The sequence below is a fragment of the Ceratotherium simum genome, chromosome 33, assembly GCF_057802395.1.
Source record: "Ceratotherium simum simum isolate JZ-2026a chromosome 33, ASM5780239v1, whole genome shotgun sequence".
In the NCBI taxonomy this organism is placed as follows: domain Eukaryota; kingdom Metazoa; phylum Chordata; class Mammalia; order Perissodactyla; family Rhinocerotidae; genus Ceratotherium; species Ceratotherium simum.
In genome coordinates, this window is record NC_141932.1 from 3,346,182 (window position 1) to 3,368,350 (window position 22,169).

The window sequence follows — 22,169 nt, forward strand, 5'->3', positions numbered from 1 at the left end:
GAGCCTGGCCCAGCCGGTTCTGCTGGCGTGCTACGCAGGCGCCCATTTCGCCGGCCTCGCGCGCTTGCCGCAGGGGCGCCATCTTGGCGGCCGCGCCGTGTGTCGACTGGTGCCCTGATTCCTCCAAGGGGCGCGAAAGCCAAGTCTTCGGGGAATGTGGGGACACGGTTCAACTGTGCAGTTCTGGGGGTCTGCAGAAAAAGTGGGGTTTGTAATTCAAGAATTTTAATAGACTTGGGGAAAGGGGGGATCTTAAGTGAGAAACGGAGGAGGCAGGCTGTGGCTATCAGATCTGGGGTTTGGAGGCCCTGAGGTCGGTGGGGAGTTTATGCAAAGTAAAAGGCCTGAAGCCTGTGGAATAGAGAATTCAGAGCTGTAGATGGTTATGAGTGGGTGCGGCGTGGGAAATGATGGAGGGGAGGAGGATCTCTAGGCAAGTAGAGGCGGGGCTTAGAGGGGCGGGGCTGCCCTGCTCTTGGGCGGGGCTTCCTACTCTTTGGGGAGGGTAAGGGCTGCGCCTGCGCAGAGCCGCCTGTGGCGCTGTCCGCTAGGGGATCGTTGAGTTTCCGAGTTTGAACTCGGTCTCACCGTATTTGTTTACATTCACCCTGGACCCCAGAGGGGCCACTTCTAGTCGTAGTTCCACCTAAGGAGCTTTTAAGTCCCTACCTCTCTGTCTCTTTTTTTTTTTTTTTTTTTTTGGAAGTAGGGAAAGTGACGCCCTGGATTCCTCCTTCCCAGCTGGGTGGTGGGACAGACGTAATGAAGTGTACATTCGCCAGTGAGTGATAGCATTAACATAAACCAGAGGCATAATCATGACGGTACTTCCCCCAGGGGCCTCCAGTTGATTGAATGCATGCTCTGAGGCGCAGAGGGACCTGAAATACGTAGTGTTGTCCACTTGGAGCATGTTGATAATCTCTAAAATGTTACATAAGATTAAGTAATGATACCATTATCTGATGATAACGATGATAACGGCACTAAGGTCCTAATGTAAGCTAATCCCTTCATGTTACTTAAAAACTTACAGCAGAGTTAAATTTCTGGCCCTGCATCAGTGGCCGTTAAATGGCAGAACTGGAGTTTCAACTCACTTTTTTAAGGGGTGCCTATATCATTACTCCAAGTGGTCTCTGGAAAACGTCAGTAGATGTAGTACTGTTTCTCAAAATGAGGTTAGGTTGATCTTTAATAGTTTGCCATGAGATCTGAGATTGAGTTCTCTGAGCCTCTGCTGCTTTTCTGCGAAATGAGAACAAGAAAATTAATAGTGTTGTGGTGAGGAGTAACAGAGACAATAAAAGCAAGGTGCTCGGCACTGTATGTGGCACATAGATAGCAGTAAATAATAGTACCTTCTTAGCCATTTTTTTCTCCAGTTTTTTACTTGCAACACGTGTCCCTTAGCTTTAGGGGGATGGCCAGTGCTGCATAGCTGGTAAGTAGGAAATGGGGTTCTTGAATTGGTTTCTTAATTCAAAGCCCCATGTCTTTACTATTTTGCTCTGCTTGTTAGAGAAGGTTTTAAGACACCAGAGATTGACTTGCACACCCGTTGACAGAAGCTCATTGAGAAGAAGGCTGTGATTACTGCCCAGGGTACAACATGTGCCTCAGGGGGCAGTGCCCATGGCCCTTTCATCCTGGGAGCGAAAGCTGTTCTTCGTGGTCTCGTTTGACCTCTCCCGCTGTAGGAGACAAAGATGCAGCTGTTTTGGGGTCATTTCCAGCCTGAAAAATCCAGTCATTGTGAAGTAAATTTGATGTCTCGTGTTTTCTTTTCCTTCCCCAGCTCTGCCTTCTTGAGCTTCTACTCTTCTTGGAGACGACTGGCAAGAGGAAGAGGGACTAGGTCCAAACGCTAGGTGGCTGGGTCCAGGTGAGCTGAATTCCCTTTTCACAGTGCCACACCCATCCTTGGAGTGAACACATCCTTCCTCATCCTGACGCTTTCCTATTGTACACGTGTTCCATACCTCCACACAAGCACCATTTTTGCTCTCTGAGAACGTACGACTTTTCTGGTGGATTGATTGTTTGCCAGAAATTCTCCTTGGTCTCAAGACACCTTTTTCAGCATCCTAACTCTTTTCTCAATACTCAGCTAATCCTTCAGGCCTGCTCTTTCTCTCTTATTGGGTGATTAAAGAAGCATGAGTAATTCATCAATTCATCTATTGAACAACAACCCAAGTGGGAGAGGAAGTGTTTTTCTGGAGCTCATAGTCTATTGGGTAATGAAAGACATTGAAAAAATTAATGTGTGATTCATGTGCTGGAAAGAGAACATTCACTATAGACAGCTGAGTTACTCTGGGAGAGATTACATGGGGCCCGCCTGAGAAAGTCAGGGACATTGAGGCTGAGCCATGAAGGATGGCGGATGATAATGTGTCATGGAAGTGTAGTCTTAAGCAGAGGGGACAGGGCCGTTCCTGAGGGATCCAGAGAGAGGAGCTGGAAGTCCAGGATGCTTAGAGCAAAAGAAAGAATGGAGTAGCATTTGATTGAGGTGGGAAAAGGGTAAATCAGGGCTGCAGTGTGAAAGGCCTTGCAATCAATGGTAAGTATTTGGGCTTGATCTGAAGTACGATGGGAAGCCATTGAGGTATTTTAACCATGGAAGTAACTTGATAATCACATTTGTGTTTTAAAAGTTTCATCTTGTTTCAGGGTTCAGAAGGGGAGAGTAGAAACAGTGGGTGTGGGAGAGATAGTGGCTTGGATTAGGGTTACGGCAGGGGAATAAGTGAAGTGGATGGATTTGAGAGAAGTACTGAGGAGGGAGACTCAGTAGGGCTTGTACTCTTTGTTCATGGCTTGCTGGCTGATTCAGACCAGACTCAGTGAATCATGTTATGTGGGGAAGTGAGCAAAACAGCCAAAGGTTGTTCATTCTGTCAGCAAGCATTGATACTATGCCTGATCTGGGACCGGATTATGTTAGAATTTGGGTCTAGAAGTGAGTGACATAATCCCTGACCTCAGCGTCTACTGAATGAGAGCTCTAATTAAATGGAGAGTGAGGAAACGTGCTCACCAAGATAGGTGACTATGCTGATGGTGTATTACCACCTGGAGAAAGGCTGACATGCTGTGCCGAGTGGGCCCTTGGGGATAAGTTGGTTTGTTCCTGGCCTCAGTGAATCCTCCAAGTATCTAGTGTCTAGTACTCAAGCCTTTGGAGACGCAGAAACCTTACTTCACCTGAGGACTCATCTTATGTTGGTAGATACACATTAATGAAGCTCAGGAGACTTATATGAGGCATACTGACTTATCAGTTTATGTTGGAAAATAGTGTGACTGAAATAGGATGTTCTTGTTCTCTCAATTTTGGTTGATGCATTTATGGTGGGAGATCACTACAGCAGGGACCCAAATACTCAAAAGTGTGTATGATCAGCACATTCTCTCCCTGTAGGCAGACCTACATGGGAAAGGAAACCATAATGAGAAGGTTGCTTGGTGAGTATGGAATCAGCACAAGAGGACGCGGACGAGCTTTAACAGCGCTGGCCTGTAAGGTCGCCTGGTGCCACCATCTGGTTGCTGTGCAGCTCTTGCTAGGGTTACCAGGATACCAGAAGCACCCTATCTGCAGCCCCTCGTCTGCCCCAATCTCCATTTAAATTAGGTCTGAGCAGAGTAGCTCTCTCTCTCTCCTCTTGATGGTTAGATGGAATCATGCTTTGTGGCCTGCCTTTTCATGCCCTCCCCACTTTAAAAAAAATGTGATCAGCCAATTACTGACATCAAAATATGGTCATATAAGTCACACTGGCTCAGAAGACATTTGGTCTCTTCGTAGTAGCTTTATTGTCTTGAACCATTTAAGGACTGATCATATAAGCTCTTAGATACTGTTTCCTCTCGTTTGAAATTTTTGAGGAGACCCCTCAAGAATGACAACAATAAGGAAATGTTGCTGAGTGTGGTAAGTGCTAGGCTTAAGTGATAGAGGTAAGCCAGGGTGATGTGGAGATGATCTGAGAGGAGCCACCTAACAGATCAGAGGGTGGAGGTTGTGGCTGGTGTGGTAGGGGTAGTGGTCATTTACTCCTTCCCGTATAAAATTGTTAGGCCAACAGCCCCTATTGTCCGTGTGTTCCTGTACATAGTTAATTGGACCCAGTTGGACACCTAAGCCTAGAGGAGTGGTTCTCAAAGTACAGTTCCTGGGCTGCTTGTTGGGATGCCTCTTTCCTAGAGAACCACAAACCTCCTAAGCTGTCACACCTGGAAAGGCAGGTGCATTTTTCATAAGTGCCTCCAATGACTGGTACCCCGAAGTTTGAGGACCACTGCCCTAGAAGGAATTGAGCTGTAGTGTGCATTTGTAGACTTGGTGAGTTTGGGGGAACCAGAGGCACAGAGTGATGGGTCTGTCAGTGCTGGGTGCTTAACCTGGGAGGTGAGGTAGGACTCGGGCTGGGACAGCATTTTACTCCATGTGCATGCTGAAGTAGAGAATGTCGGTCTGCAGAAAGAGACAGGAGAATGGAGCAAACGAGAAGAGAGAAGAGACCGCACACCATGCTGTCCCTGAGGAATGAAGAAAGTAACTTCCTCGGCTCCTGACTTTAAAGTTCCCAATTCCAGCCCCCTTTGATGAGGTAGGTAGAACGAGTGAGGAGGCTGAATCGAGGTGTATCGTGTTGAGGAACCAAAGTAAGTAAGTAGTGGGGTTGAAGCAGATGTTACAGAGCTTCTCTGGCAGCTGATGGGATATGGGGAGCCTGAGGTCAAACAGTGGGGTCATGGAATTTCTTTCTCTCCTTACACGGCCCAGCCACATTTCTTTCTGATATATGTTCTTTGAGTTCTTCCCAGTTCAGTTGAACACTCAACTCACTGATCCTTTGATTGAGGCCAAAGACCCCCCACTTGAGACAGGAATGCTTGATGAATCTATCTTTGTTTCAGTTACATTAATTGTGAGACTTGTGCTTTTGTTTTCTGCTGATTTTTATGAAATAGAAGTAAAGTGCTATCGTATATTCAGAGAATGGCATAAATACTGCCACATAGACCTCAGTGGCAGCACTGTTGTCCATCAGGCAGCCCCACTGTCCTGTGGTTTTTGACAGTCGAGCTCATGCATGAAACTCACTCTGCATACAAGGCTTATAGTGCACGCAGTGTTTCGTGCTTAGATGTGTAGTGTGTTTAAGAACAGATCTTTGGAGGTTGAAGAACAGCTAGAAACCCGTAAGCCCCTTTGCCCAATGTGGAGAATGAGACTTACTCCTAGTTCCCATCATTTGTCTCCTCTCCTTCCCTCCCTTTGGAATTGGTGGCCTCCCTCAGCCCCTAGGACCCGAGTCAGGCCTGGTCCCTGTGTGTCCCTCCCTTCGTCCCTGTCCTCCTAACGTGGTCAAACCTTTTAAAGTCCTGCCCTGGGCTGCTACTTGACTCATGCTAGGATTCCTGCTTCAGAGAGAGCAGAGGAAGATGTTGAAGCGTTAGTAACGAGGGGTGTGTGAGAGCCTGCCTCCAAGGCGGGAAACAAAAGTGATGGGTTTGCCATGTGGCCAGAATTCAGTTTGAACTGTGAGACAGAGGGGACAGGTGTCAGTGAGGGCAGGGTCTGAGTGTGGAGCCCCGTCGGGTGCATTGGCTTGAGAGGAGTGTGCAGATAGTGAGGGGAGGGCTCCACAGGAGCACTGCAGGGTGGCCTGAGAGTGAGCGGGGCCCCTGTCCTGGGGCCGAGTGCTGATGAGCACTAACAAGCAGAGAGGAAAAGGAAAGATATACAGCAGTTGAATGTACTTCCAAATTTTATGTTTGTTTTTTTTCTGATTGTGAAAATAACATTCTAAATTAAAACACAAAAAGAAATGGAGGGATCTTTTGTTAATCATTTATTTTTTTTGATTTTCCTTATTTATAGTCTTGATACAAATTAATATAGATTTTTCTCATTTTATGAATAGTCTTTATACAAGTTTATGTGGAAGTTTTCTTATAGTTTAGTTTGTACATACTTCTTTACGTTTAAGTACCTATGCAGTTTTTTTTTTTTTTTAACATAAATGAGATCATGTCCAATTCATTAACATTTCAAACTCATGCTACAAGAGTGAAGTGTGTAGGGTGTTAGACAGTGGTTGGGAGTAGGGTGTGATGTGTCCATCACATTTTCAGTCTCCGTTTCTGTGGGTGTGTTTCTGTGTGTGTATACCTACTGCTTTGCAGCTATTTAATAATATCGAGAAGAATTGCCATATAATTACATCTCCAGCTATAGCTTTGCTTTCTAGAAATTGCCTTATATTCATTCCATTGTGTGGATATTCTCATTGTTTTCTATGGACACAGAAGTGGGTATGTTTGCAGTAAGAATGCCACGTGCGCTGTATAATTTTATACCCTAGTATTTTAATTTAATGCTTTAAATATTTCTTTTACATTAATCATTTCCATCAAGGTTAAATAAACTGGTGTATCCATAGAATGGAATACTATGTGACCTTTAGAAAGAAGGATGTAAATCTGTATGTACTAGTATGGAAAGATATCCATCATAAATTACTAGGTTTAAAACTGCACATATACAACGCAAAACTCCTGGTGTGATATCATTTTGGTAAAAAGGTGATGTTACTATATATATATAGATTTAAAAAGATTTAGTATGCCAACACATTTGACCAACTGGATGTGGCTTGCAATTTCGACATTCTGTAATGATTGAATATTGTACTTTTATGTTTGTAATCAGAAAATAAAGCTATAAAATTTCTTGAAAGTGTGACTTAATGTTACATAACATTCTATTAAAGATTTTATCTGTTTTCATTCCTTCTTGTTTGATGAAATTTTTGGAGGAATGCTATTTTTTGAGTACATTGATTTATTTTAGTGAGAACTAAGTATGTTTGTCATTGGCCTTAGCTTTCCAGCAATGTGTGGTTGAAATACAGAATTTCTTGGGGGGAGGCCAGATGCCTGCACTGGGTTTTATTGGTCTTTCTTAGTGTCAAAGCTCCTACTCCAGCATTTCTTGGAAATGCATACCTGAATAACTGGTTAGAAATTGAAATGTTGGCTGTCCCCTCTTGTCACTTTTGTTAAAATCACTCTTTATCATTTAGTCCTAAGAAAGTTCCTAGTTTGTATTTAAATAGTTAATGCTTTTCTTGATTTGAAAGCCTTCCTTTATTATAAGCTAAATTTCCCCCGTATGTATAGACTTTCACACAAGTCAGTTTCTGGACTGTATTCTGTTCCATTAGTGTATCTGTCCTCGCACTTATATCATTGTGTTCGAAAGGATACTTGATGTGTTCATATGTTTAGGTCATTTTACAGACAGCGCCCTGCCCCCACCACTTGCATACCTTCTTATTCAGAATTGTCTTGATATTCCTATACATTTATTCTTCCAGAGGAACTCAAAGCTCCCACCTTTTTATTGGATTTTAATTTATGTTTAAGGGAGGACTTGCAACAATTTCCATGTTTCCATCCAAAAACATATGTTTTTATTTATTTAGGACTTGTTTTATGTTCTTCTGTGCATTTTAAAAATTTTGTTTAGAGTTGCAGATACTTTGTTGAATTTATTTATTTATTTTGCTATCAATTGGGTTTTTTTCTTGCTGTATTTACTGACAAGATTTTTCAGTTCGAAATACTGCTTTTTCCACATCTGTGCCTTTCATTTCTTTTCCCTCAGTTACGTTAGCTAGGACTTCCAGAATAGTGTTGAGGGTCTCCCTCCATTGTCTCCACCTTTAGTTGGAACACCTTCAGTGTTGTTTTTTTTTTTTTTTTTAAATTTACTCAGTTGAATTCTGGTTTTTTATTTATTTATTTATTTTTCCCCCCAAAGTCCCAGTAGATAGTTGTATGTCATAGCTGCACATCCTTCTATTTGCTGTATGTGGGACACGGCCTCAGCATGGCCGGAGAAGCAGTGCGTCGGTGTGCGCCCGGGATCCTAACCCGGGCCGCCAGCAGTGGAGCGCGCGCACTTAACCGCTAAGCCACGGGGCCGGCCCGCCTTCAGTGTTTAATATGCTTGCTTGCATTTATTTGAGATAAATCTTCATTGTATTTAGATGGTCTCCTAGTCTTACACTTTGCTAAGAATGTATAAAGAAATGCTGTTGAAGTTTGCAAATACTTTTTTTTTAAATGTAACGATGCTCATGGGATCCTCTTCTCCTTTTAATCCATTATCTGTAACAGTCTACCCTAGTGGGATATCATCCTTGTATTCCTAAAACAGCTTTTTATGGTCATGGGCTATTAAAACTTTTCTGGATTGGATTTTTTTAAATGCTTTTGCATCTAAGTGCAAAACAGTGTTTATTGAACACCTTCTATGTGCCGGTCCTGTCTGTGAAGATAAAATACAATGATAAAGGAGGCGACAGAGTCTTTTTCCTCGGAGACTTTGTGGTAGGGTCTGAGTATAGCACTCTCATTTTCTGTTGGGTTCATACATCTTCAAGCACGTATCTGATTATTAAATTGTTATTGGTGGACTTTCTGGGACATCCTTGGACAGACTTCCCCCTCAGTCTCGGCATTTCATTTGATTGTATCAGGTAAATCTTTAGACGACTCCTCTTTTTGCTGCTTCCCTCCTCGCAGCCACCTCCGAACACGTATCTTGTGTTTTCTTCAATGGTAGGCATGGCTGCTGTTGCCAAGGAGGCAGAAGCTGGACTGGGGAAGTGAGGGTCAAGTGGGTAGAGCAGTTAATGCTTTTGATTGGCCAGAGGCACGGTCACGGGAAGAATTCACCTGGGATCTGGGTCTGCCCAAGGGGAAGGTGAGTATGGGGCCCTGGCAGGTACTCACTCAGTGTCCGGCCCCTCTGAGTTGCCTTTTGGGCTGCAAATGGGGGCCAGGCTGAGTCAGGGGTCAAAGAGTTGGGTCACTTGGCGTGGAGGGCACCTAACCTCCTCTCATAGGGCCCCCTTGTGTCGGGTAGCCTTGGAGGAGAGCATTGACCAGTGTTTCCTTTCTCTGAGGTTCACTCTTGGTCGCTCTGACAGGTTCTGTGCCATATAACAACGCGTTAACAGAACATGCACTTCCTGACATGTGCTCATCTCTTCCCATGGCTCCCCGTGTAAAAAGGTGTCACTTGCCATCACTTTCTGCAGCAGCTCTTTAGTGCTAAAGGTTTTACCTTTACAAACTGGAAACGAGATGTTTGTACAAGGACTTAATTATAGTGAGCAGCTGACTTTTTAGCTTTTTTTTGTTTCTTACCGCCATTTTATCTACTTGATTATCTTTGTCCTTAAATGGAGACTTGCTGGTTCAGTGAGCATTTTAATTGTTTTTGAAACGCGTGCCAAAATGACATCTTGAAATATGGTTCACACCTGTACCAGCCAGCTTCTCAGCAACATCGATTTTTGTTTTTGAAATATTTGCCCATTTGATAGGCCAAGAAAGTGTTCATTGAAATATTTTGCGTTTTTTTGATTTCTGATGTAAATATTGGCTCTTATCACTAATTTTATGAACTATATTAATGTTCTTTATTTCCATGTTGGGCCATTTGTCTTTTTCTTACTGCTTTCTAAGAGCGTTTTAAATTTCAAATATAGCTATCTTCTCTGTTGCAAAATGCTTTTTCCTTTCTTGTTTGTTTTTATTTTGGTTGGTTTTTATAGTGTAGAAACTTCGTACCATCTTGAATTTGCTGTCTGCTGCATAGTGGTGCTTCAGTGCTCTCTGGCATTGGAATTATGCTGGAGCGTTTTCCTGCCTGTCCCTGTTCTTTGCTGTTGTAAACGGTGCCTCTGTAAACACATTTGTGAACTGTGTCTTTCTGCACGTGGGCGGATAGGTCTGTCAGGTTTCAGAAGTGGAATTGCTAGGATAGGGGATGGCGTAGCATTTATGTACTAATAGTTGCTGGAGATCTGTGGATTATATTCAGCTTGTAGCTGCAATCTCCATAAGCCTTTTTTGGGTCTGAGAAGTTTCAAAGTTGATTCTTTGGGGTTTTTGAAATTATCTGTCTCGTCTGCAAGTGGCCAGTTTAGAGTGTGACCTTGGACTCAAGCTGGGGTGGGATGTGCAGGGGAGGGGAGGAGAACCCCTCTGTTTTAAGATGTTAGTAGTGCTGCCTGCACCCACTCAGTGGGCAGCACATTCTCTAAAGGCCTCTACTAGTGCTTTTGTTGATTGTTTTGTTTTAACTTTGGATTTATTTTTTTGACTAGGTCATACATGCTCATGGTAAAAAAAATAAAAACAAAAAACAAAAGGAGAATATACAATGAAAAAGTAAGTTGCTCTTCTTTCCCTGGCCCCCAATTCCCTTCCCCAGAGGCGATCTTATATATCCTTCCAGAAATCGTCTGTTTAAGGAAACACATCTGTTTTTATAGTCACTTAGGATACTGTACACATTGTCGTGTCCCATTTTGCACTTAACTACCTTAAGAGATCGTGTCATATTCATTTATTTACAGTTGCCTCATTATTGTAAAAGGTTTCATAATCATTATATGAATATACCATATTTTGTCCATTATTCAACAGTACTTCAATGAATATAGTCTTGCATATATGTCGTTGCATATCTCTGGGATAAATTCATAGAAGTGGAATAGATAGAATAGGATATGTACATTTTTCATTTTGATAAGTAGCCAAATTGCTTTCCATAAAATTTCCATTGCCACAAGCAGTAGAGGAGTGGGCTGATATCTTCTTCACACAGACACACATATTGTCCATCTTGATGCTGATTCTTTTCCCAAGGCCCTTTTTTACCCTCAAATGAATTTCCTCTCCCATTGTGGGAAAGAGTAGTTAGAGTCTAATTTTTTTTTTTAAGATTTTCCTGTTAAAAATCTTTCATCTTTCAGTGTTCTTACTGACCAAGGGCTGTTTTGTTGGCCTGGCTGGAAAATCTTGGGCTCCTTTAATGAAGATCATATTTGTTTACTCCTACGTTTTTTGAGAAAAAGAATGAGTGAATTTTTGGCATAGAAATTGGTATCTACCTTGTGAACAGGCTAATTATGGGTGTTTAAATGGTCATATTACTTAAAGAGTAGGAGATCTTCCATCTCTTACTGGTGCCTTGGGAGGGTTTCTTATAAAATACTTCGCTCATTGAAATTTTATGGGAAGTTGCTCCTTAAATCATTTTGTCTGTGTAAATTTCTTCCCTGGATTTTCCACTGCTTCCCGAGTCAGGTTTGCCTATTCATATTTTCTTAGAAAAATTGTTGATTCCCTATCAAACTTTTTAAGCCTACAGTTGATATAGTGTTACACCTACTGATGCTTTATGCTTCAAATAATGTGCCTATTGGGAAGAAAAATTAACATAATAGAGAAAAAAATATATATATATGTAAAGTCAAAGTTGCCCTTAACATCTCCTGATTTTATTGTCGGATGAGAACAACCTTTCCCTGCTCCAGGATTATAAAATGTAATATTTTTATTGTATTTTGATTTTAATTATAGCATTTTTATATATGCTATGACCTTTTCCCCCAAGTGAGTGAGTGACTAGTTTTCCTATTACTATTGATTGCGATAATCCATATATTCCTTACTATTTTTAAGTGGCACTTTCATGGACTATTGAATACTCAGCTCTGTATGATAAACTCATGTATGGTTCTTAAATGAATCAAACTTTTTGTCATAAATTGCAAGTGTTTTGTTGTTTTCTTTCTTTGGCTTTGATGGTAGAGACAAGACCATCATTTGTTATTTTTATGTTACCTTTCTGCCTTTAGGCATGATACTATAGATTCTGAGGTTCTGTTAAAATATTTCTTAAATTTTGTGTATGCTTTGGCCTTTTGATTATGAATTTTCAAAATATTGATCCAAATGGAATTCTTCCAGGTCACCTTTAGAACCATTGTCAAGTTCCCCAACATTAATATTCTTTGAAATTCCATTAGATAATGTAGATTAATTTGGGGGAGGATTTCAGGCTTTAATATGCCAGATCCATACATCTTGCATGATTATTCTGTGTCTCTCTAGTTATCGCCTTTTATATTGCAATATAATTTGTAATTTTATTCATATAGGTGCTATTTTATTTCACTAAAGCTTTTTTTTTTAATAATGGAGCTCCTCCATTTTTAAAATTTGTTATTGTTGATACATATTTAGGGAGTCTGTGATAAGTGGTTTCTTTATTATTATAAGGTCTGTTTCCGTTGATTTGCAATATCTGAGTGGACAGTCTTACCTAAGAGAATGATAGTTTTATATCTATCTTTCTTTTTGCCTCAGATTTGTTTTTCTTGTCTTGTGATTTGCTAGATCTCTGTAGAATAATAGTAATAGTGTTAAGACTTTGGTGTCTGCTTTCATGAGTGGTTTTGGGCTGCAGTTTTTTAGTTCTGTATCTTTGTCTTGGGGTTTTTAATTATTCTGGTTTCATAAAGAAAATTTGAAAGCTTTCTATTTCTCATCTCTGGTTGGTTTATATGATATGGGAGTTGGCCTTTTCTTGAAGGTGATATATAGGGTCTCACTCCTAAAGCTATGAGTCCACTGCCATTTGGAGAATTAATTCTCTGATACTGTTTTTACATTTCTTCCATGTTTATTTGTCCGTGTATTTCTTTTTTTAAAATGTCTGCAGGTCCTTGGCATTTTGACTCTGTTCCTGTGGATAGCTGCCTGTTCTGAAGTTCCAGAAAGGATCCTATTCCCAAACAGGTGATTTACATACCTGAGAGTATCTTGTTGCCTCTGAGAGGTTGGGCTAGCGTCATCTCAGGGACCGGAGTTGTCTCTGTCTTTTTCTTTTTAGTTGTTTTACTGAGGTCACGTTGGCTTATAACATTGTGTAAATTTCAGGTGTACATTATTATATATCAGTTTTTATATAGAGACTGCATCATGTTCACCACTGATAGTCTGGTTTCCATCCATCACCATACATATGTGCCCCTTTACCCCTTTCGCCCTCCCTGCCCCTTCCCCTCTGGTCACCAGCAATCTGTTCTCCTTATCTGTGTGTTATTTTGTTTATCTTCCACATATAAGTGAAATCATACAGTATTTGTCTTTCTCTGTCTGACTTATTTTGCTTAACATAATACCCTCAAGGTCCATCCATGTTGTTGCAAATGGCATGCTTTTGTCTTTTTTATGGCTGAGTAGTGTTTCATTGTATATATATACCACATCTTCTTTACCCGTTCATCTGTTGATAGGCACTTGGGTTGCTTCCACCTCTTGGCTATAGTGAGTAATGCTGCAGGGAACGTAGGGGTACATATATCTTTTTGAATTGCTGATTTTAGGTTCGTAGGATAAATACCCAGTAGTGGGATAGCAGGATCACATGGTATTTCTATTTTTAATTTTTTGAGAAATCTCCATACTGTTTTCCATAGTGGCTGCACAGTTTGCATTCCCACCAGCAGTGTATGAGGGTTCCCTTTTCTCTACATCCTCTCCAACACTTATTTCTTGTCTTGTTAATTGTAGCCATTCTGACGGGTGTGAGGCGATATCTCATTGTAATTTTGATTTGCATTTCCCTAATAATTAGGGATGTTGAACATCTTTTCATGTGCCTGTTGGCCATGTATATATCTTCTTTGGAAAAATGTCTGTTCCTATCCCCTGCCTGTGTCTAAAACCAGTTTTACCTTGGGTTTGTGTATGTTATTTTCAACATGCTGTGTCAGTATTGAGACCTGAGTTGGTGTCAGGCAGTAGAGGATACAGTGATGGAAAAGTTCGTCTCTGATCTCTCTACTAGAGTTTACTGTGAGGGGTTTGGCAAGTTACCGCAGGTATTCAGAAATAAATGTGGTAAGTGCTTGGAACACCTCCTAGATGAAGTGAGTCTCAGAAATGATGCCTGAGGAAGTGGTGTCAGCATGAGCCCGAGGCTGGGTTTTGGGACTGATGCTCTTTGGAAGGACATGCACTACTGAGGGAGGGTCCTGAGCATCCCACAAACTCAGACACTGCACAGCATCTCTGGCCAGTGGAACTTCCCACCACAGCGGAGATGCGCTTCTGTCCAGTAGGGGGCCACTGGCACTGGAAATGCGGCTAGTATGACTGAGGAGCTGAATTTGTGATTGTATTGAATTTTTATTTAAATAGCCACATTTTATACAGCAGTGCAGGTGCAGAGAAATTAACTGGTGAGGAGAAAAGAGCACTTGCGATCACATTACCCAGAGCTGAGCACCTTTAGCGTTTTTATGTGGTTTTCTATCTTGTATGTGTTGTGTAATGTTGTAACAATTGTGGTAAGGGAAGAAGTGTGCAGAAATGCCAGGATTGGCCCCCGTTCCCCCATTCCATTTTTGCTAAGGAAAACAGTGACATCCGAGCACCGTGAGTACTTCCTACCTGCTGGGCATTGGGTAGTTAGGACTTTTAGGTACATTAGCTTATTTAAGCTTCACAGTTCTAAAAGGGATGAGGGTCCATTGTTCTCCTTTTGCAGATAAGGGGACAGACTCCAGGACATTGAGTAAGTTTGACGTTGAATAAGTTGCCCGGGGTCGCAGAACCAGTTAGTAGCAGAGCTAACGCTTCAAGCAGGTCAGTGTGGTGCCCAGAGGTCATGCTTGTAACTCCTGTGCCGAGGCCAACTTTGTGTCCTGTGTATGTGTCTGTGTGTGGGGGGATTTACGCATCTCTTCCCCCCTTGGCCTGTTCACAAAGCATTGTTGATGCCCCTTGCAGGGCAGCCCCACACTGCTGCCTGGTCCTCAACTTCTGGGACATGTGTATATCTCCTTACGATCTACAGGTCCCTGAGTACTGACTGTCACAGGCTGCTGCGTCTCTCCTGTTGACTCATGTTTGGTTCCTCCAGTGAAAATTTTACTTAGAGAAATGCTGCCTCCAAAGTACTTGTCTGCCACCAAACCCAAGAAGTCTTGGGCCCCCCATCTGTATGAGCTAGACAGTGACTTGACTAAGGAGCCGGATGCCATCATAGGAGAAGGCACAACTGACTCTGAATTCTTTCATCAGAGGTTTCGGAATTTCTTCTACGTGGAATTTGTTGGGCCTCGGAAGACCCTGATCAAACTCCGAAACCTCTGCCTCGATTGGTTGCAGCCGGAGACTCGCACCAAGGAGGAGATTGTCGAGCTCTTGGTCCTTGAGCAGTACCTGACCATCCTTCCAGAAAAGATCAAGCCTTGGGTGCGAGCAAAAAAGCCAGAGAACTGCGAGAAGCTAGTTACGCTGCTGGAAAATTACACGGAGATGTATGAACCAGAAGGTGAGACTTTGTAAGAGGAAGATGGATGTCGTCGGGGAGGCCATGCGCTCCCTAGGGTTCTCAGCCTCAGCACTGCTAATGTGCTAGGCTGGATTATTCTCTTTGTGGGGGGGCTGTCTTGTCTTAGGACGTTCATTGGGACCCCTGGCCTCTCTCTGCCTGCAAGATGCCAGTTGCACCCCTCTTCCCAGCTGTGGCAGCCAAATATGTGGCATTACCAAGTGTCCCCTGGGGAGAAAAATCACCCCTGGTTAAGAACTGCCACCCTGAGGTGTGAGAGGGAAAGACGACACTTCAGTAAAAGGGTTCCGATAGGAAGAGAACCTCCAAGTGTCTTGCGCCCCTGGCCCAGACTTCTTTTTGTGAAACCTAAGGGTGTGGTGCCCCAGAGAGTTGGACTTGGTGCTGTTCGGAGGTGAGGTAGGAGTGGTCGCAGCCACGCTCCTCGCCCAGGAATGGTGGGAAGCTGAGGAGTGAAAGGATCCGGTCCCGCCAGCTTCTCTCAGGGGAGGGTTTGTGGGTGGGGGGCAGGGATGGACACTGCTGTGTTATGAGAACACAGGCCAGAGATGATAAAGCATTAAGTTGCCGTCTGGTGTCCTCTCAGACGACAGCAACAGTGACGTCCACAGTGAAGACAGCATGAGCCGAAGGGCAGCAGAGTCCCCGCCCCCACGCTCTGTCTACTCCTACTGCAGTGAGTAACCGCCAGCCATGCCACCCTCGGGGCGCGTTTCCCCTAAGAGTTTGCCGTGTGCATAGAGGCGAAGGTGGGCATCGAGACCTCAGTGAAGACAGCATCCCTTCCCCGGGGCGGCTGCTGCTACTCAGAGATCTGAGCGGGGAAGGAAGTTAGTTGATGATGTAGTGAGACATCTTTACATCAAAGCAGACCAGGGCATTGCAGTGAAATACGATTTTTTTTAAATGATGAGAGGAAGTATTTAAAGCTGTTTGAAATTTGTCACAGGCTGTTTCAGGCTGTACCCACAGCCTTCCAGGAGAGGCAAAGTTCATCACCCCTTTGCCTCTAAAGCTATTTTATTAGTTAAAGGTTCTTCAGTGAACTTTCTTAGGGCATTGCCTTTGGGGAGGGCGTGTGTTCTGTTTCTTTGGAGTAAGGTAATGTGCCCACGAAGATTGGCTGGGGCAGGCCAGACAGTAGAGGGTCTGAAGTCCATTTTCCTGAATGTGGACGTGACCATGTAGAAACTGGGAAACCAGCAGAAGTGTCTGAAGGGGCTTCTAAACGAAAGCTTTGGAACTTGGTTTGAAGCAAGCCCCACTTAGGCAAAGCCTGTGGAAACAATGTTCCAGGTCTAGGGTGGCGGGGGGAGTCCAGCTCACACTTGGGAGTCTGGAGACCGTGGTTTGGGATCCGTTTATTTCCTCAATGGAGGAGCAAGGATAATGCTCCTCTCCAAAGGGGTGTGTGTGCACGTGGAGGGAGAACACGTGGGTCAGAGCACTTTGGTAACACCTCGAATGTCTGGCTTTCTCAGGTGACCGGGACCGGGACTGGGACCACGATTGGGACCGTGGCCGAGATCGGAACTGGGACCGGAACCGAGACTGGGAGCGAGACGCCCTGGAGCGGGGGCGGGGGCGGAGGGCCAGAAGCAGAGACCTGGAGTCCCGAGAACGCTGGCCGTACACCAGGAACCCCAGAAGCAGTAAGTTGTCCACTCTGACCTGCTCCCTGATGCGCGTGCGACGTCGCACTGGGCCTTGTTCCTTCATGATGCCTTTTGTCCTCCCAGGACATCCTCAGCGGGATCTTTCCCTTCCTGTGATGGAGAAAACAACTTTTGTTATGGAGAGAGAGCACAGACGCAGGGACTCGGTGATGGACTATGAGTCCAGATCCCAGGTATGCTTCGGTTTCTTCTCTTTCTGGAAAGGCCATCTTCATTTCAGGGCAGAGATGCCTTTCTTTCCTGAGAGGCTGTGTTCATCTGCCCCCTAGAATCCCAGCTGGGTTGGGAGAAGAGCCCCCGGACCTGTCCCCAGAGGTGACAAGTGGCCGGGGTGACTGCTGCCTACTGTTTGATTCATCCACACTGTCAGAGGAACTCTTTCTCGCTCAGCATTTGTGTCAGTTGGTAGGTGGTCACGTTCGCTACTGGCCCAGGGAAGCAGAAAGATTCTGGAGCTCTTTCTGGCCCTCAGTAGAGAGCCGAGAAAGTTGCAAATCCACGGAGCAGACTGGCAAGAGAGAGCAAGGGCTCTGGAGCTGACAGGAGCTGGGTCTGAAGCCCAGCTCTGCCACCTGCTAGCTGTGCGGCCTCGGACCATTTACTTAACTAAGCTGAACCTCAGTTTCCTCATCTGTAAAAAGGGTGGGGTTATTGCCTCACCAGGGCTGCTGTGAGGAGTGAGTGGGATTTAAATGTATATATGAAATGCTTAACACGATGCCCGGCACATGATAGATACACCCTAAATGCCAACAGTTAACAGCCATCATTTTAAGAGGCAATGTGTGCTAGGGAAATTGGTGAAGGGAGAAAGGGTGTGGGATTTGAGCTGACCCTTAAGGAGGAGGGTCAGTTGTGACATGGCAGTGTGGAGGAGGGCCACAGCATGGACAGGGCTTTGGAAGGAAGGAGGAGCCCAGTGTGCTGAACTGGCAGCTCCTTTTATGATAAAGCACCTGTCCTGGAAGGTTTCAGCCTTGTAACAGAGAAGGGCATTCAACAGTCGCAGAAATCCGTCTGTATATAGGTATTGTATATGACTGCTGATTGTTCAGAGCACTCTTAAGGAAAGATAGAGAGTTAACAAGAAATTGTCACAGAGGTCTTTATTGGGATTTGCAGGGAAATGTCTTGAAGGTAGTCTAACACCTGACACCTGAAAGGCAGGAGCACTGGCCAGGTAAAGGTTGGGATGAGGGGATCCTAGGCATTTGGGAGAGCCAGGTAAAGGCTCTGGAGCAGGAGCCGAAGCCAGGCCAGACTAGCCACAACACAAAGGGCAGGAGGTTGGAAGCCTGGCTGGGCCTGGGCACAGTGTCCTGCAGCTGAACAGAGAGCTTGAGTCTGTTCCCCACGCACTGAGATGTGTTAATAATGGTTCTTGCAGTGGGATTTATAAGGTGGGGTCAGATGATGGAGGGACTGAGAACTCTGTCATTTGTCCTCTGTCTTGGAGGGAAGCAAGGACTCGCAGGTGTGTATGAGAAGGAGAGATGGGTGGTGTCCAGATGTTGAAAGCAGAGCTTCTGCAGCAGCAATAACTGGCGGGGGAGAGGATGTGGAATAAGTTGGGCGGGGCCGAAAGTGACCCAGGTCCTCTAGCCCGAATGGGGGTTATGTCCTTGTTGTCCCAGAGGAATACCCTAAGTTTGTGACACACTTAGTTTGTCACTAATTTTGATTTCTTATTTGGTGAAACCAAATTGGCCAGAATTTTGGGAATCCAGATAAAAATACAAATCGTAGAAACTTCTTAAACTTGATTTTGAAAAAGAATCCTCTTTGACACGCATTTGCCACCCGTGAAGGCGGTCAGCGATATCAGTGCTTTCTGAACACTGCTCTGTGAGTTGGTGACTGAGTTTTTACTGACCTGCCGGGAAATGAGAAATGCTAGTGTCCTTACTTTTGAGGTATTAAAATACTCTTTTATGAAATGAAGACAATAGGAGATTGGTAGTTGGATTTCATCTAATTTTGCTTTTTAAATGCCCTTCCTTGGCACTGTTAAGAGTCCCCATGTCTGTGTGTCCAAAAGCCTGCAAGTCACTGATTCCTGCTAACTCAGTGTGGTAGAAATAGCAGCAGCAGAAGGTATAACTTACATTTTGGGGGGTACAAAACAGAAAGTTCTCATCTTCTTTTAGCATAATTGTTCATGTGTATAGGTCATGTTGTGAAAATGAAATTGTGCTAGCTCTGTTCTCCGACCTGCCGTCCATTCAAGTGGAACTTGGTTGCAGCTGGTGCAAATTTAGATACCATTGTTGATGACAAATACCAAGTCAACAACTGCTTTAGAGCTACCCACTTGCATAGATTAACTGAATCTTAAAGCATCATTTTTTTTCCATAGGAACAACATAGTTCAAAATTTAACGTACATTTATTTTACTCAGATTAGGCAAATAGAGAGAAAGATATGAAAAACGCTCCTTCCCTTTTCCCATTGTCCTTGTGGGTCTCTCAACACCAGGGATGGTGACCCTTCTGACTCCCTCAGCCCCCCAAGTTCTTGACCTCTTTTGCGCTCTGCCAGCCCCCAAGGTAGGAGCTCTGGTTTCCTCCCCCTCTCAGCCCACACGACAGCTGTGCTTCCCGCCATCTTCCGTTCATTATGGTCCACCAGAGCTGCGGCCTCGGGAAGCACCGGCGCACCCCTGAGCACAGCGGAGCTCCTGCTTTCAAGGAGAGAGGCGCCCGAGGAAAAGGGTGCGGTTTAGCTTTATGGGGCAGTAGTTGTACCGATTTTGCAGTATCGGGACAGCTGAGCTTTTATGCCTTGTTTGTTGTCCTAGAAATTCTCAGCCCTGACCCAGAAAGAGTTTCGATTTTGAAGCTCTGCTTAGTTTTGGTTATTGTTTTTGCTTTTTAATTGCTGGACATCGGCAGTTGCATAAATGAGGCTTTCCTCTTAAATCCCGATTCCTGTGCCTATTTATCTCGCTCATTAGGAGATACGCCTAATTGTGCAAGCACTGTCTTTTTTTGCTGCATTTCCACATGGCTATAATGTCCATGCCATTTCCCAGCAATGGAACTTAAGTAAATTTAATACCAAAATATCTTTGATAGTTTAGTAATAATAATAATTTACATTTTCTTTACGTAATTTTTCTTCATGTTTACACAACGCACATCACATTGCAGAAAATCCTCACCCACAATATTGCAAGGCAGGCTGATGCCGTTCTCTCCATTTTACAGATGAAGAACTTGAGGCTCACAAAGGTTTCTGTTCCCGAGGTTGCATGGCTCACAAATGGTGCTGTTGTCTAGAGTTTTCTCTGGCTCCAAAGCCTGTGGGCTTCCCACAGTGCCATCTCCCTCCTCATGTCTGTCTCCAGGTCTTGGTGCTGTAGACCCTGGGACCACGACTCCCTGAAACCAGGAATGTTATTGTGCAGCAATAAGAAGAGGTCCTGTAAGATGCTGCATAGAAGCCTCTCCTGCATAATGCAGGGAGTTTTAAATTATTTTTAGGGAAGTATCCAGTAAAACAGAAAAGGCAGCTATAAAAATGAAGACACTCAGTGCTTAAAGTTACACCTGGGTTATTTGGAACTTCCACACACCTAAAAGAGCCCATGACGTAGCCGTGTTGTACAGTGGAGGTGTGCACAGGACACAGCGGGACCGGGGAGGGAGGCTTAAGTCCCACTTCCTGACCAGATGTCTGTGAAACGCATTTCCTTTCTGTTCCCGGCTAAGCCATGTGTAGTTGATATTTAGCCTGTTGAAGTTTTCGCACCGTCCTCCTCTCTCCCTGTCAAAGGCTTACCCACCACTACAGGCCCCCCTGCAAGGCCCTCCACAAAACCTGCTTACTAGTCCAGCTCATCCTGAACTGTCCTTCAACTAAACCTGCCTAGCACTGATTATCTGTACCCCACTTTATTGTTTATTGTTCTCTAATTGTTTCATGAGTCTTTTCTCTCCAACCAAATTATAAGCTGCATGAGGGCAAGGAATGTGTGTCATACGTCTTTTGGATCTTCCTCAGAGTATAGCGCCAAGGTAGGTACAAAGTAGGTCCCTAGTAAAACTTGACTTGGATCACTCTGAACCCCAAACGCTGTGAGCACTTTCTACATACCTTTGTATGTGTAACTCCCTTGTCGCCAGCGTTCTTCTCTCTTTGGATGCCAGTGGGAACAGACTCCATTGAGAGGTCTGTGCTTGCTGTTTTAGGATGCAGTGTCCTACCAGGACGTTGTGGACCTTACCGAGGACAGGAAGCCTCAGAACCCAATTCAGGACAACATGGAGAACTACAGGAAGCTGCTCTCGCTGGGTAAGCAGCTGCTTCTCAGTCACTCCAAATCCAGTCATTAGAATATTTTATCACCTTATTCTTTTCAAGGATATTAGAGTCCATGTTAATATGTTTGGGCTTTAAGGGTAATAAGAAGCCTTTGAAAGATTTAAGCAGAGGAGTAAATGATGAGATCTGTGTTTTTAAGAAATCACTCTGGCGTTGGGTAAAGAATATACTGTATGGTATGAGGGAGAACAGGGAGACAGCGCTTGCCGCAATACTTGATACTTTTTCAAGAGTGTTGACAGCAGAGGTTTTTATGGACGCATTTAGGCTGGGATCCTGAGATGTCTTTCCTAGAAGACATCTAGCTCAAGTCATAGTAGGAAGTTGGCTATGCAGGTCTGGCACTGGGCAGAGAGAGCTGTACAAGAGTGTTGTATAAGGCAGTGGAGCCTTGAGGAGCTTTGGTGTTTAGAGAACAGGTGGAGAAAGCAGTCAAGACGTAGGAGGAGAACCATGAAGGCCAGTGAAAAAGAGGACGTCAAGATTTAAGAGGTGGTTATGAGAAGGTGAACACCAAATAGGATGTACTGAATTTAGGGACACATGGGGGTCTTCATATAAATTTCTAAGTGCAGTCAGGAGAATTAATTAAAATTCAGATTAGAATGGACTAAGGAATGAATAGTGACGAAATAAGACTGCAAATAGAAGACATCCAAAGAATTAGATGTGGGTTTCTTCATAGTTAGTGGCTGAGAGAAAGATAGACATCAATTTATGGTGATGAGTCCTGGTCCTCAACTGGAGTGTGAGCTGAGCTGTGGTATTGTTCTTGTGAACAGGGGTTCAGCTTGCCGAAGATGATGGCCACTCCCACATGACACAAGGGCATTCATCAAGGTCAAAGAGAAGTGCCTACCCAAGCACCAGTCGAGGTAAGCACTGGGCAGATCGTATGTAGTGGCCACGTCAATCAGTA

The 22,169-nt window shown here is 44.1% G+C and overlaps 1 protein-coding gene across 23 annotated transcripts in view; it reads left to right on the forward strand.

The window, feature by feature from the left end:
* The window catches only part of PEG3 (paternally expressed 3), a 48,666-nt gene that overhangs the window by 18,842 nt on the left and 7,655 nt on the right, over positions 1-22,169 (forward strand). For 2 of the 23 annotated variants that reach the window (XM_087421012.1, XM_087421007.1), the window contains 12 exons: positions 1,799-1,885; positions 3,431-3,474; positions 4,493-4,622; positions 8,651-8,791; positions 10,203-10,266; positions 12,608-12,684; positions 14,750-15,229; positions 15,837-15,926; positions 16,732-16,902; positions 16,990-17,099; positions 21,118-21,220; positions 22,033-22,125. In XM_087421012.1, coding sequence (XP_087277138.1) covers positions 14,836-15,229; positions 15,837-15,926; positions 16,732-16,902; positions 16,990-17,099; positions 21,118-21,220; positions 22,033-22,125 — 961 coding nt within the window. In that variant the 5' untranslated portion in view covers positions 1,799-1,885; positions 3,431-3,474; positions 4,493-4,622; ... (2 more) ...; positions 12,608-12,684; positions 14,750-14,835. Of the gene's footprint in view, positions 1-109; positions 208-1,798; positions 1,886-3,430; positions 4,623-8,650; positions 8,792-10,202; positions 10,267-12,607; positions 12,685-14,440; positions 14,539-14,749; positions 15,230-15,836; positions 15,927-16,731; positions 16,903-16,989; positions 17,100-20,879; positions 20,944-21,117; positions 21,221-22,032; positions 22,126-22,169 lie in introns of those variants that run through there. The other 21 variants (XM_087421009.1, XM_087421013.1, XM_087421010.1 and 18 more) reach the window with 21 other exon arrangements.